General features: G+C 40.0%; 1 protein-coding gene across 1 annotated transcript in view; it reads left to right on the top strand.

Moving 5' to 3' along the window:
* Positions 1-16,843, top strand: part of KCNU1 (potassium calcium-activated channel subfamily U member 1) — a 148,824-nt gene that overhangs the window by 74,598 nt on the left and 57,383 nt on the right. Inside the window, 1 exon segment of the mRNA XM_042936667.1 lies at positions 3,408-3,522. Coding sequence (XP_042792601.1) covers positions 3,408-3,522 — 115 coding nt within the window.

Genomic DNA, 16,843 nt, shown 5'->3' with positions numbered 1-16,843 from the left:
TTGCAAACCCAGAAGGTTGAGATAGAAATCCCCTAATGAATCTATCAGCTGGTCTCCCTGGCTTGGCTTACCTAGCGATTCTGAAATCCGGTCAAAGCTCTCCTCCTGCACCAGTGGCCTTAGGTAGGCAAGAGAATAAAAGGGGTTCTTAGGTGACTCTTCTTCTCTAAAGCAGGGTCAGGGACCACATGCCCACTGAATTTCAGTAAAAAGGAAAGCAACTTGATAATAAGCCTAGCAAGGTCATGTACAAATATCTTGTATTCCTATATTTGTGACAGTTGTTATTCTAATACTGTAGTTGAAAGTGGGGCTCTGTTTCTCCAGCCTTTGGTGTCTATCTCCACCTCAGCTGTGTCCCTCTTTATTTCTTATCCCAGTGATTACCATAGCTTCTGGGCTGGTTTCCCTGGATCTAGCCTCTTTTTATGCCAATCTATGCCATCTTTCATGGCTATAATAATTTTCTTGGAAAAAACTTCTGATCATGAATGGATATATAAATAAAAAAATAAACAGATGGATGAATGCTATCCCTCCTTTTGCAAGACTAAGGCATTGGCATGTTCTGTTGTCCTGCTTCTTCTTTATCTCCTAAGAGTAGTGGTTCCTATCCAGCATACATGATACCACTCTTTAGGCGTGTCACAATGGTGGCCAAATATTAAATTTTGTAAATAATTGCAACAATTTAGCTTTTTAGGAAATTGTGGCAGATTCATAATTATCCAAATAATATAGGAATTATTTTTGCTTATTTGGGTGATGATAAGATTTCTTGGATGAGATAGAAAGGGTTAGAGTTACTGCTATCCATACATGAGGTATGTCTTCACATGCAGTCCTATCATGTAAACCAAAAAAGAAAATGTTTGCCCGTGGCTTTCAAGGGTATCACTTCTTGAAGAAGAGAGAAATGTAATCAAAATGTTGGCCTTTTACAGGGACTTTTTTTTTTAATAATTTACATATATTAGATACCATGTCCTTTTTTGAGGTCTGATGCTTTATCCATAAACCTTCTCTGGAATATCTGTAGGGAGGTCATAGGAGATCATGAAGGGACATTAACAGTCTAGCTAGAGTGTTAAGGCAAAAATCCATTCCGTTCTTTTCTTGCCTAAAATATGAAAAAATTCTTGCACATTGTCATCTGTAGATAGATAAAAATATATATTAAAATGATCAGACTGCCTTAGAATGTAATCAGAGAAACTTCAGTTGCTTATCAACTGCCTTGAGATAGAGGACTTTGGCTTCCGATTTCTATGGTATTCTTTGCTTTTTCCTCAGTCGTTTGAAGCAGCATAGAAACTGGGGGCAGGGGCAATAATAGATGTTGCACATTCTTACCTGCCCTGTCTGCAACCTGGTAGAGAGAACACTTCTAGACATTTTGTGATGGTCATTAGGATTACGGAATTCGAGTTGGAAGGGACCAGGACCAGGAGAGGTCACGTGTGCCAGTTAACCTTTCACTTTCAGGCAGGCAGCCCAAGGCCAGAGGTGTCGCCAGCCACCATACAGGCTTCTCTTTCAGACCCCCACATGCACATACTTCCAGAACTGGGAAAGTTTCCAAAATTATACAGATATTTAATGTGTTTTCAGAAGAGATTTTGTTAAAAATAACGCAAGGGAAGATTCAAAGTTTTAGCAAAAATTTCAAGGGGTTCATACATAGCACTTACCTCACCCACTTATCCCCTCCCACCGTTTTTTAATACCTGGCAAATGTTGGCTGCCAAGTTAGGCTTTGAGAAAGCAGAGACTTCCTGAATGTTCCAGCATTTCTAAGCCAGTTTGGGCATGTTGCCTTTTGCATTCCATAGTTCAGCTTCTATCACCTGTACTCAGTGGGTAGCCTTTAAAGACTGACAGTTGACACACCAATCCTCACTCAGAATTTTCTTCAGATGTTCTGTCCCTGAGCCATTCCCCCCAGGGCAAAAGGTAACCAGGAAATAAGGAAACACCAGTCAACCTGAAAACCCCCATCAACCCACCCTAGGTAAGTGAAGGCATCTGGGGATTACAGGTAGGGAGCAGTCTCATTTTAAACTTGACTCTTAGAACACCTGTGTGATGCAGTTACTGCTGATTGAAGCTGACAAATCCCATATCCAAAGGCGGTGTCTCTTCTTCCAGAAGTGTGTTTTCACTCAATTGATATTTTCCATGGATTAGAATGGGTCAGAAAGAATTACATCAAAAGAAGAGGGATACCAAGATGTTTTTGTGGCTCTTTCTGTCGGCCATTGTCCCAAACCAGGTGATATGTGGGTTTAAAGGTTTGCTCTAATTGAACTCCTCATTTTGAGTAGTCTGAGTACGCAGATAATTCTTAAACTGACACAGGAGAAAAAGGTTGTGTTTCTTTTCTCCACTTGGGTAAGCAAGGAGGAAGAGTAACAGTGATAACTACTCTTTGACTTTGTCCATCTCCTTGATAACTTCTTCTCAGACAGTTCCCAATCTCTGATCACCCAGCAGTCTGGTTCAGGCAAGCAGATAATGCAGGGTCCTTGAAGAGTGAAAGAGAAGCATGTAACTTCCAGGCATCCTTTAGAATGATATTTCTTATCACAATACTAAGTGCCAATTCTGATTGACCAATAATGATGTCCTAGCCCAGTGTGTTGAAAGAATTCCTAAGTCGAATCTGGGTTCTGGAATAAAAATGGCATCACTGGAGAAGTAATGGTCCATATGTCAGTTTTTTTTTCCATCTCAGAGCAGCTGCAAATAGCTCATTTCATTATTAAATTTCAAGCTTTCTTGCATTTATCTTCACAGTCACCCTTTGAAGTCCCAGTATCATTCCCATTTTGCAGGTGAGAAAGTGATTTCCCTTTGTATTATTTCCAGATTGGAAATTCACAAATATTTTGAGCCCTCGCCCATGCAAGATCAAGATTCTTCAAAAGCTGAAATTAATCATAAAGGAATCCTTCCTTGAAGGAAAAGTAAAGCAAAGGAGGCAGTATCTGAGGAGAATAAATTATAGCCTGTGCAGTATCTGCAGAAGGGAAAAGGGACTTGCATAGTGACCCTTTCTTGGAGTCCCATAGTGGCTGTAGACCCTGTCTGTAACAGGAAGCTCCCTGGGATGCTACACTTGGGTGAGCTAGAGTGATGTCTTAGAAAGGTAGAGCAGCAACTCAATAGGTGCTTATTTTAGGCATCCAAATGGTATTGAAATCCTCACAATCATTTTCTACCCACTCTCTAACCATGCAGAAGGAAATTGAAGAGATTTCTATAATCCATCCTCTTAGAATTAGTCTGTGGCTAAGGATCTCTACCCTCTCCCTAGTCGGGGGCCCACTGTCTCAGGCAGTAGCAGTGGTTCAAAAATGCCTTGCAGAAAGACAGACTGGCTCATTAAGATTGCTGCGCTCTTGCAGGGACAACACTTCTGGTAAAGAGAGGCAGCATGAGGGAATTCTCTGATTCTACACAGAGTGATGATTTGCCGTTCGGACAGGCAAACCTGATGAGCAACGTGAGCTTTGCCACCAGGTAAGAGCCTCAGAGAACCGATTCCCTCTCGTTTTCCGAAGATCCTTGGGCAATACCAATGTGATGTAAACCAGAATATTGGTTTTATCAGCCCTGATAGTGGCCAGTGGAATTGTTCCCCACCTACATGAATTCATCTCTGCTTCTCCCAATATCATTAAGCTAAACAAATATACCTCCTTGCAACATCGCTCAGAGAAATTTATACTTGTGACAACCAAAGGTCATTGCCCAGTGTTCTCTCAGATCAGGTACCCTAGACAGGTGGACTGGGGTGAAATTTCAATTATTCCCAATTTCTAGTATTAATCCATCCCCTATTTCCAACAAACTGATGATGAGGTTGCTTTTGTTTTTGGATCGGCAAAATAGGGTCAAGAAATTCTTTCTCCCCCTCTCTTTTTCCCTGCAGTTCTTTAGTGCATTAAAATCTTGATTAACAAGAATGCAGGGTTGGCAGTGGAGGGTGATCTGTTCAGTTGATTTTAAATAGAGGGTTGATGGAGCACCTGGGTGGCTCAGTCAGTTAAGCGTCCAACTTTAGTTCAGGTCATGATCTCGCAGTCTGTGAGTTTAGGCCCAGTGTTGGGCTCTGTGCTGGCAGCTCAGAGCCGGGAGCTTGCTGCGGATTCTGTGTCTCCCTCTCTTTCTGCCCCTCCCCTGCTTGCACTCTGTCTCTCTCCCTGTCTTATAAAGAAATAAATTTTTTTAAATAGAAGGTTAATCTAAAAGTTCTTGCTTCAAAGTTCATTGTGAATAGTTTTGTAATATGTTGGCAACATTTCAATTTAGTACCTATACTATACTAGGAAAAATTTTTAATGATTGAGAATTGTGATTATCTACAGGTAGATACTGTATTAACAGTAGAGTGTGGTCAATATGTACTGGCATTACATAATGTGGGTGTGGGGTAGGGTTAGGGTTAAGTTCAAAGGCTGTCTAGTTATCTCAGTTTTGCTATATTAAATGAGTATGATAGTCATAAACACTTCGTGTTTTGTAACAATTGAATGAGATTAGTTATTTAAAGCTCTTTGATTCTTGGCTGACAGCAAGTACTCATCAGATATTCCTTATTGTGATTATCAAGTGCTATACCTGGGAAGGTGCACAAAATTGGGCTGCATATGTAGTAAGTGTATAACCTATCAAGGATGTAGATTTTTAAATAAAATCCTTGATCTTGTTATTTTAAATAACTCACCTCCTTTTTTTATATATATATATTTTTAATGTTTATTTATTTTTGAGACAGAGAGAGACAGAGCATGAACGGGGGAGGGTCAGAAAGAGGGAGACACAGAATCTGAAACAGGCTCCAGGCTCTGAGCTGTCAGCACAGAGCCCGATGCGGGGCTCCAACTCACAGACCCTGAGATCATGACCTGAGCCGAAGTCGGACGCTTAACCGACTGAGCCACCCAGGTGCCCCACTCACCTCCTTCTTTTAATATATGAAGAACCGTGCTTCTGTTTAACTGGGGATTCTGGAGAGCTGGGTCTGGTTAACAGAGGTTTTCACCCTACCACTCCCACAGGTGAGGCAGGTGTCACCGTCTGAGCCACCAAAGGTGCCACCTCTTCGTGTGCGCATTTTCCACATTTTCCAAGAGGAATATAACAGGCCTAGGAATTATAGCTTCTGCCCTTCCTTGCCTTCTATTTCAGTATTTTAGGAAACTGAGATAATCTGTGGGAAAGGATTAAGAACTTTGTGTGGAGGAAAGTGCTATGGAATTTCGGGAATTCACACTCTTAATGACAACAAAACAGCTATTCACTATAATTGAGGTTTGCAGGTTTCTTTTTTAAATGGTTGGTAAATAGGGATTTATTAAGTGCCTCTATGTGCTAAGTAGGCACTCTGCTTGATGTGTTTGGAGATACAGAAATGATGTTTCAACCCCCATGCAATCTAGTTGGGTAAACAAGTTGAATTTATGTAACATAAATCAGAGTTCAAATAAAACAGTACTCCTTGAAGTGCTACATAGATAATTCGGGCAGGAGGGCAAAGGAAGAAGAGGTCAGTGAGGAGTGGATGGATTGTTCCAGAAAGTTTCCTGTGGCAGGTGGGATTTGGAAAAGTAGGAGAGAATGGGCATCTCAACTTGTGTGAAGGTCATGACATGGGCAAGACATGGGGGAAACCCGGAGCCTTCCATGTGCCAGCTAGCCTGACCAGAGGTGAGAATGTGTGCTAGCATGTTGTATGAAAGAACATCTCAAATTTCTCAAGAATACTTTCTTGGCTATTGGTGTTGTGCATCTGTGTATTTGTGTATACGTGATGATTATGGTTTTTTTAATGTTTATTTATTTTTGAGAGAGAGAGGGAAACAGAGTACGAGGGCACAGAGAGAGGGAGACACAGAATCCAAAGCAGGCTCTAGGCTCTGAGCTGTCAGCACAGATCCCAACGTGGGGCTCAAACTCACGAATCAAAAGATCATGACCTGAGCCGAAGTCAGTCGCTTAACCAACTGAGCCACCCAGGCACCCCATGTTCTGTTTATGTTAATGCGCAATTGTTACAAAAACATAATTCACATTTAAAAACTGCTTTTGAGACTTTAAAGACAACATTGAGGATAACACATGAAGTGCTTCAGCCATGCTTATGTGCTTATTTATCCTTTTCCACATCTTCTGTGATAATAGAGGATTGGCAAGTAATGGGTACAAAAAGCCATAGAAAATCCTTAAATGTAAATGTAGGCATTCAGTTTCACAGACTTTTCCTCATTATTCTTTAGTCAGTTACAAAAAAATCACTTATTGGTATGTTTTCCATTGTCTTAAATACCTGCACTGTCTATGGTAAATAAGGAAGTTGTTCAAAGCAGACGTCTAAAAGGAGAATTGGTCTAGATGGCATGGTCCATTCATAGATTGGGCCTTTCAGCCCTATATCTGGGCAGGAAATCCCTGAATATGCTTTAAAAGCTCCTAAAGAAGGTCAGAGATCATGAAAGTTAGCCAGCCAGATCATCTCTTAAAGATGATCCTTAATTCATCTGCACCTCTTAATTGAAAAGCAAGATATGTTCACATGAGCTACATATTTTAATTTTTTTTTAACGTTTATTTATTTTTGAGACAGAGAGAGACAGAGCATGAACGGGGGAGGGTCAGAGAAAGGGAGACACAGAATCTGAAACAGGCTCCAGGCTCCGAGCTGTCAGCACAGAGCCTGACGCGGGGCTCGAACCCACGGACCGCGAGATCATGACCTGAGCCGAAGTGGACTGCCCAACCGACTGAGCCACCCAGGTGCTCCGAGCTACATATTTTAAAAAAAATAATCAGAGTCCTGCTGGTTAGACAGTGATATATACTTCTATATACGTAAGTGCCATTTGTGGGTACATTTCTGTGATATTTCATCAATGGAGTTGGTTAGCTCAGTTGATTTAAGTACAGTGTTAATAGGATCAATGACAGATCCTGCTCCCACTTAGTACTATAAAATAGGGTGTGTTTTTGTTTTGTTTTAGTTTTTTCTTTTTCTCCTTTTTTTTTTTTTTTTTTTTTTTGCAGGGCAAAGATAACTCCAGCTATTAAATTGATAAACATACTTTCTGTGTAACAACAAGTAGTAAAATAAATTTGATGGCTTAATAGAGTTAAGTAGTTATGATTGGGGGAAAAATGTAAAATGTGTGGTGTGTGCTATTTGTGATCCATTTTTGATGTGTTAATAGTATTACATTCACATACCCCAAACAGCATAACATTATTGATAGTTTTGCTGACAATGGCTTGGTGCTTTTAAAGATGTAATCTTCAGCCCACCAGTGGGTTTTCCAGTAAGTTGAGAAACTACCATCTTCTATTCTTAGTACTGAAGCAGTACAGACAGCCCTAACTTATACAAAAGTTATAGTCCAATATTTCATTGTGTCCCTGGGGTCTTTCTCTTCCCATAGAATAAGCAATGTTATAAATAGCAGTTAGGTTCTCAGATGAGCACACAAAAGTCTATTTAATAGATGGTAGTTAAATGTGTATTTGTTGAGTAAGTAAACAAACACTAGCTCTATTCACTTCTGTTCTGTGTCGTTAAATCAAGGGATTCATGTAACATGAGAGAGTGAAGATGAATATTTCCTCTTTCTTTCCATGGTGATCCAGTGAGACTTACGCAAAACTTTATGATAAATAAAAATACATTTCAACTGCTCCTGGATCCCCTTTGCCCTCACTTCCAATTTCTTTATTGGCTACCCTATTTTGGGTGAGCTTGAGAGAGTTCTACCCATTTTACTGTTCTATAGTTATTTACTGAGTTATTTACTCTACCTCTCCTATCAAAATTCACTTCTTCAGTAAAACTGATTTGATGAGGTATTACAAAGAGAAGATTCAGATACAATTATTTCATATCATGTTGTGACTGACCAGTAACACAATAACCACACTAAGTCATTCAGTATTTTTAAAAATAGGTGTTTATAAACTCAAGTACATATTGACAGATACCTAATGAAATGAACAAGAGGAAGCAGAAATTTCTAGGCAGTTTATGATAGACCTGGGTCAGGATAAGAAACCATTTCCTATAAAAAAGATTTGTTTTCTTCGGGTATATTAGCCCTTCCCTAGAAATCCTCCCTCTGGGTCTGCTTTAATTCAACTGCTACAGACTATATTGAAATCTAGATATTGAACTTTCCTGTATAATTTCCCTTCCCACTATATCTTTGTGAAACTTGTGACTAAGATCATATGTAAATATGGTATCAACTTCATCTTCATACTCTCCATGTGCTTTTAGAGGACTGGAGACCATGCATGTCATTTTTTCTCTCTTTCTTAATATCCAACCCAGTCTTATCTCTTTAAAGGTCAAGCGTGTCACAGATATCGGTCATGAGCATTGTCCATATATCAGGCATGAACCCTGGATCACCATCCTCTTTAGCTTTTATGCTCAGTTTCCTCATCTGCAAAATAGAGATACTATTAGGACCTAAATAATTGGGATAAAACATGCTGAGTTCTTACGGAGAGCCTAAATTGAGCAAGTGTAAAATGGGTCATGTTGTTGTTCTGCTCCCCCATCCTCCTCTGCCACTATTTCCCTGACTCTTAGGTTTTCATGCTTTGCAACCAATTCCTTTCACATTCAGGGGGAGAGGGTGTGAAGTTCCAGACCTTCCACAATTTCATTCACTGTGTACCACCCACCATCCATAGCCCATCAGCTCAACAGAGTGTATCATCAGGATTTTCAGTGAAGACCTGTACTATGGGAACTTCCTCTGGTACAGTCACTTTACCGTGTCCATATCTGCCCATACCTCACTGTTCCCCCTCTGGAACACTTTTTTCCGTGGCAATTCCAGCTCTCTCTTTGGCCGTTTCTCAGCTCCTTCCAGAATAGTTGATTTCATGGCAGTCTTTAGTTTCTGAGCAAATTACAGAGCATCCAGAAGGACTGCCATTATATCATCTGCCAGGCCAGAAGCTTGTTAGTATCAGAGGCACATCATCCATACGGACATAGGGAAATCCATTTAACTGGGAGAAATTGTTTATCTTCGGCACACTCACTCCCAGCCCTTGTATAAATTATTCTCAGGGATGACTCCTGAGACATTTGCCCATCTGATCACTCACTTCCAGATACTATGCACCCTCACCCTACCCTCCGACACAGAATTAGGCAAGGAAGCTGGATCCTTCCTTCCGTTTTATTCTCAGTTCTACACACCTAATTGAATTCTGTGCCCCGGATTCTCCAGGCAAGAGAAGCACCATCCTGTAGCCTCAGTGATGACTGAACTCCTACCGAGGACCAGTTTTCAGGGTCTTTCCAGAGTCAGAATATTGGATATAAATCACCACACATGGTTCTTCTGTCTCCACATCCTGAGATTTCTATAGAAACTAAGCATATAAGATTGTCTGAGCAGGAACTTTTTTTTTTTAAGTGATAGGATATCTTTCTTTCTTTCTTTCTTTCTTTCTTTCTTTCGAGAAAGAGCACACAAGTGGGGAAGGGGCAGAGAGAGAGAGAGAGAGAGAGAGAGAGAATCTCAAGCAGGCTCTGCTCCACCAGTGCCAAGCCAGATACGGGGCTTGAACTCACAAACTGTGAGATCATAACCTGAGCTGAAGTTGGAAGCCTAGCCGACTAAGCCACCCAGGCGCCCGGAGTGGGTACTTTTCTTTCTTCATTCCATATTAAGCTTTTGAAATGACTTTCCCTCTAGATAATCAGAGACTTCTTTATTTGAATAAAATGGAGTCCATAACTAGTAAATCAAAAGTGTTCTTTGATTATTTCATTCCTATATGCATATTGAGTTTGCCTTTACTATAGGATTTCAAATCATGTTCTAGAAATCCACATGTGCTTAATACTGTATAAGCCAGCATTTGATCTACCTTTCTCTGAGTCCAGATAGCACTTACGTTTGCATTCTTGGAGATTCTAGAACCTCTGAAGTTGCCTTCCTCATTGCAACTGATGGCATTTGAGTATGTCGGAACCCCTAGCAGGGGCGTGTGTCAGTCGTGAATACAATACGTATCTTCATCGAGTCTCAGTAGAAAATACAAGGAAAATGGTAATACAAATGCATCATGCATGATTAGGGGTATAGATAGGTATGGGGATAGGGATAAAGATAGACATACACCTACACAGGTAGAAATGATATTTTTAAGCACAATGGGCCTGAATTCCAAAGATAAATGAAAGAGTTAGGGTGCTAGTAAATAGAAGAATAAGAATTTGGAAAGAACTTCTAGTTCTTACCTTGTACCTATAGCCAAAAATTGGATTTCTGAGAATCAAAGTGCTACAACTCTAGCAAAAATACTATAAAAGTATATATATATATATGTGTATATATATATATATATATATACACATATATATATGTAAATATATGTATATGTATATATGTGTGTATATATATGCATATATACATGTGTATATATATGTACATATATGTATGTGTATGTATATATATATATGAGTAATTCATTAGGTATTCATTAAATAAATGAACTATTCAGATTATCAAACAATATTTTGTTGCTATTATTTAAAAATAGGGTTGCGTGGGTGGCTCAGTCAGTTAAGCATACACCTCTTGATTTCAGCTCAGGTCATGATCTCTCGGTTTGTGAAACTGAGCCCTGTGTTGGGCTCTGCACTGACAGCACATAACCTGCTTGGGGTTCTCACCCTCTCTCTCTCTGCCCCTCCCCTGCTCATTCTCTCTCTCTTTCTGTCTCTCAAAATAAATAAACATTGTAAAAATGTCAGCGGAATACCATGGAAAATTCAGCATATTCCTTCCATTATTCCTGTCTTCTTTGCCCTATATGACTAGCTTAGGAGGCTGTAATAAAGGAGGGACAAAGGCCTTTTTTCAACCTTTCTGTTACCTGTAGACAGGTCTTAAGAAAAATGAAGTCAAATTCTTCTAGGACTTGAGGGTATGGAACTTTCCATCAATGTAGCTGGGTGGGAAGATAAGGAAGCAGCTTTGTTAATATGCAAATAAAAATTACAGTGGACAGCTGATCATTTATGGAGTGTATATATTTATTTGCATTAAGTAGTTTTTACATGTTTTCATTCTTGTCATTTATAATCTCTTAAAAGACAGAGATGAGACCTTGTTTGTTTAAGGGCGTATATAAAAGACCAACCCAACAACACAAGGTGAAGATTATGGGAAGCTTAGTTTTCTGTATAAAACTCTATTCAAAGACTAGAGACGTGACTTACATAGTTTCTAGGAAAAATTGTCACAGACTTTTTAAAAAATTTTTTAATGTTTATTTTTGAGAAAGAGAGAACATGAGTGGGGAAGGGGCAGAGAGAGAGGGAGACACAGAATCCAAAGCAGGCTCCAGGCTCTGAGCTGTCAGCACAGAGCCCATCATGGGGTTTGAACCCACAAATCACTAGATCACGACCTGAGCCGAAGTCAGACGCTCAATGACTGAGCCACCCAGGCTCCCTGGTTACAGACTTTTTATTCAGGATTCTTTGCTCTCTGCTTGACACTCACCACCATCCTTTTCTGGGATTTGTATTTCCCAGGTACTTACTATCCCCATCAACATCTGCTATTTGAACCAAACATCACTTTCAAAAAAATATTAGCCCTTCCAGAGGTAGATTTTTTTTTTCCATCAGGGATCAGGGATTTCAGCTAAGAAAATCTCCCTAACTAGGGAATTTCAGGCATCAACCAGAAGGGGACATATGTTTTTAGGTGACCTTCAATAAGGGCCTTTCAGGTATATCTAAAATCACGCATCAAAGCCTATTGTGTGCTATGGCATTTTAGTTTTTAGGTTGCAGCAGGAGTGATAAAGCAGGAGTCCACCAGACCCGTGGGTAAGGTGGGCATGCCAGAAGTGGACTGTCAAGAATGAGACTTCAGCTCTGTGATTTCCTACGCTCTGTGATCATGAGCAAGGCACTTACTGAACTGTGGCTCAGACCCCTCTTCTGTCAAACAGGTGGCACCGACCTCACAGAGCTGATGAGAAGACTAAGTGTAAGATTCTTGGCCAGGTTCCTAGGCAAGAGTAAAACACTCAATAAATGTTAGCAATTATCAGGACACAGGAGACATGACTGTCCCACAGAATAATTGAACCCACATACTGGAGACTCACCTCAAAGCAGCTTTCTGCTAAAAACTTATTAGCATTCTTCATTTGTGTTACCACCAGTTGTATGAGTAGGAAAGACAGAGGACTTAGAGATAAATGTCATTTCAATTTAAATCTGAGGGGTGATAAAGCTGCTGCAGAACTCACCTTTAGTAACAGAGGAAGCCCCAGTCCCTGTCTCCCCATGAAGCAATATGGTCTTTGCCTAGGTGGAACAATTACTTTTTTTAACCCTTTCCCCAAAGACCTAAGACTATAAGAGTTCCAGCCTATGTTAGTCCCGTGCTGGGCTCCTAAAGACCACGTGAAAGTCAAGGGCGGGGCCATGATTGTCCTCAACTCCGCAAGTGTCAAAGATGTTTACCTAACACATCGTTGACTTTAATGCAGTTATTTATAACTTTTCACCCAAACTTGCCAACAACAGTTTCATTTTGAGTCTGTAACAGTCCCCAAATAATTGGAAAATCTTTCTTGTCAAGAGAGGATTGAAAAAAGGCATCTTTACCAAACTCCTCCTCTCCCTACACTGAGACCCACTTCCCTTTCCCTCCCCGCATCCTGTTCTGTTCAGCTAATTGACAACTATGGCAAAGCAAACACGAGGCAGGCAAAACTTCAGGGTCGCTGGGTAGCCGTAGGCCTCAGCAGCTGTCTTCAGCACATGCGCAGCTCTCAGGACAATAAAATACTGTTCATTGCTTCTACCCCACAACCAATTAGGTCAGCTGTAAATATTGGAATTGCTTGGTAAACATGCTGGAAGATTGTGCTGACTTGTTAATATAAGTGAAAATGTAATTAGATTTATAACACTTTTTTTCTAAACCATAATTTACAACAACAACAGAAGAAAAAAAAATTCCCTTGCAACCTGCTGAAATGCCATTATTAAAATGCATATGAAAAGTCAATTATGCCAGAGGGAGGTATTTAAGAGAAGTGAGTTTCCATATCCTGGGATTACACCGTGGGGATTGCATATTTCTTATTTATTTTTTTTCCCTGAGATCTTTGCTGCTGCCAAGTGAAAAGGAACAGATATTTTACTTATTTCACTCTGAAATATCGCTGCAGATAATGCTAAAACGTAAACTAAATAACTTGGCTCCTTGAAAACCCACTCCGTTCTCAAAGCCCCGAGAAAAGCCGAGTAGCCACCATTCTTGTTTTTATTTATAAGCCCATCTGTCTTTAAGCAATAGTCGTATTGCTTAAAACATGTGGAAATCACATACTTTTTTTCCCCCTAAATGTTATTCTGTTTTATGTTCTAAATGAATAGATTATTATACATACTTCTGTGGAGAACCCTTTAGTAAAGACAAGAAACAACCCCTTATGTTTATTGTAAAACCCAGAGTTTCCTCCACTCCCAGGATCATGTTGGGAACACAGCTCCGCCCTCAGACGAGATGGCATAGGGTGCTAGGCTGGCCCTTGACAGGCTGGGCGGCTGGGCCTTCTCTGCCTCAGGAGCCTCTGTCCATCAGGCAAGGCTTAGCCCTCGCCTGGAGGCTGTTTTCAACCCATACAGGCTGCTGCCTCTCTGCTTTCTGGTTTCCTCATAATGAAGTGTAGGTATTATTTTATCTCATCTGTGTTTAAGGTACCAGTGGGGAAAAGCTGGTTAAAAAAAATCATAAAGCAATTTATAAGTATGAGAGAAGCTGCCATTTTCAGTCTCAAACTTCCAGTAAAATGTTCAGTTTAGATAATGGAAGAAATTTTTAATACATATTTTTTAGAATTGCTTGTGCCTACATTGTGGATAAATTACTCTTTGGGGGAAGATTCTGGGGTTGGCTATATGAGAATCAATCAATAAAGTAAATCACATATGTCTGTGCATATATATATACATATGATTTACTTTATACATTTATACTTCATACACACCTATGTATACATACATTACATGTGTACATATTTACAGGAAGATCTAGAGAAGCCAGAAATGGGGAGTGGCAGATGTTACAGACTTTGATTTAGGGTAGCATCTCAAACCATAGGTATGTCTTAGTAACTGAGAACAATGTAGATGGTCTAACAACATAAAAATGTTCACGGTCTTTATTGATTGATTGATATGATTATTATGTTTAAGACTTTTATATTTGCATTTACCACAAGTAAGAACACATTAATATTTCCAGTGTTTAAAATAATATTTCATGAAAAGCATTTTCATACTGATTAGCTAGATTTGCTGCCAGTGAAATAGTCTGTGATATTTTACAGTCAGCCAAGCCTAGTGCCTGGCTTTCCACTGTTTGTAGGGTAGGTCCAAATATTCTTGGGCCTTTCTAAATTAAATGTCCCTGATTTCAGTTTTTGCTCACCATGTAGGTATTGAGCTGCCAGGACGGTGGGTGATATGTTTCCTTTTTTTCTCACTTTATTTCTGTTTTAATCCTTGAGAAATCCATTTTGTGGATCAACACCAGAAACCAGTTTTAAGATACTTAGAGATGGCTCAGAGGGAGAAGATAACTGGGAAGGATTTGTAGAGTCAGGTCAAGTATCTGCTTGGCCTATGAGTTCAGTCTTCCAGGAACAACTCTCAGCACCCACACCCCACCCCAAGCCATTGATTTTCATCTGCATCCCTTAAGCTCACCCAGGAACAAACTCTGAGGTAGGGAAAAAAAAAATCAATGAACTCAATGGCAAAAGTTTCTGACCTCTTTATATGGATTCTAGCTGTCTTTTTTTTTTTTTAAACAGTTAATTTATAGGAGGGAAAGGTGAACATATTATTCAACAAAACAGGCAAAAACCATCTTAGGTGAGTTTACATTCATCTGTTTTTCAAAGTCACGGGCCTATGTCAGGTGGCTCTAAATCTTAAAGGTTATTTGGGACCAGGAGGAAGAGCACATGAGAAACGTTTTTACAATCCACATAAGTAGATTATCTCTGTCATCCCTGATTATATTCCTCCTTCCAGAGGGACTTTCATAGCCTACCTGCCCACTTGGAACATTTCCCTTGTTAGGGCACTAGAAGTAAAGGAACACCTTTCCTAACCCATCAGTCTCTCACTCTTTAGCCAGATATTCTCAGGTCCACCTCCAGATCTGGGCATCTGTCACCAGCTCTTTTTCCTTCTTGTACTCGCCCTTTACTCTTCCTCATCTTACTGTTTTAACCACTGGATCTCATCATAATGTTTTTCTAAGCCTGGAAATAACAGAAGATGAGAGAAGAGATAAAAACAGTGATTCCCAGGAGTGTGGCTGTATGTATGTGGGCACAGAATGAAATTTTCAGGGGATGGGAGGCCTCTTCAAACTGTATCCCAACCCGTGACTCTCATACCACCCCTGGCTGGCTTGTTTTCACTCTGAGAATCACAGTGTACAAGGCAAGACATCATTGACGGGAGCACTGAAGTTGAAAAGAAGTAATAAGAATTGGAGAAGGAGTAAAAGTAACAATTCTGGAACCAATTTCACTGTACCAAATGGGCAAACAATTCTAAAATTAATACTTTCCCCAAGTGCCTGATTTATAACCTGTGTCTATTCACTGCACTCAGGAACACACTCTAAGGTAGGCAAAAACAAAGGCAAAACAAACAGTAAAACCAACAGTAAACCGATCTAGATCTATCAGTAGCCAACGTCTGGGCTGGCAACCCTGGTGAGAGGTAAGAGGAACAGGTCAGGAAGTTGGGAGATAGGTTTCTGTCCTGGAGTCAATCATTTGTCTCATTTTCTCTGTTTAACTCCTAAAAATATTTTAAGTGTCTCCACCCTTTCCATCTCCAATCCTCATCCCAGCCCAAGCCACCATCTTCTTTCCCTGGACCACTGGTGAAAATGTTGGTTCACCCTGTCTCCTTCCATTTCCCTTGTCCTTCCTCATCCATTCCTCTATTGCACTTAGAATGAGGTATCAAACATGAAAATTTTGCAGTACTGTTTCCTTTCAGTGGTTTGTCAATACCTTTAGGAATGAGATCAGAATCCTTAATAATACCCTTCATCCTAAGGTCCCTGCCTCTCAGAAAACTCCTTTGGGCTCAAACAGTATTATATTTTCCCACTTCTCCAAATATGCACCATTCTCCTTTTCCTGCTGTGGACCTGTGCATATTCCTAGAATGTGATTCCCTTCTCATATTTGTCTAATAAAATCTCACTCTGTTCTAAGGGCACTCCAAAACTCAAGTCAAAATACTCTGGATTACCAAGCTACAAAGGGCTTTGTATTTGATTCATATCCAATAAAAATGTGGCTTCCCATTACAAGGAATGAAGTCCTTTCAAACCAAAGTGTGTCTCTCATGTGGTCTTTTATAAAGCTGAATCAGTGAAAAATAAACATTGTAATTAGTGTCCAATCACTTGCAAATAACAGAAATTATTTTAAACTAAAGAAAGACAAAAAGAATACCTAATAAGGAATCACAGAACAGCAAAACTATAAGGGAGAAAGCACTGCATGTTTTCCATTGAGACTGGAGCCAATAAGTTGGAACCTGTGTGCCCTGCGCCAGTGCTGTCCAGCTGCACCCCCAATGGGTAGTGGGCTTCATTCTCTGCACAGAAGCCTTCTGTATCCCTGTTCTGCAGAATCTGGCTACTCCTGTCCTCAAGCCGCATCCCAGTTCTGATATTATAAACTAGGTCACAAGATTCCCAGTATCCCAGTTTCTGATGAT

The sequence above is a fragment of the Panthera leo genome, chromosome B1 (genome assembly GCF_018350215.1).
Source record: "Panthera leo isolate Ple1 chromosome B1, P.leo_Ple1_pat1.1, whole genome shotgun sequence".
Lineage (NCBI taxonomy): Eukaryota > Metazoa > Chordata > Mammalia > Carnivora > Felidae > Panthera > Panthera leo.
This window is presented reverse-complemented; position numbering and strand designations above follow the sequence as displayed.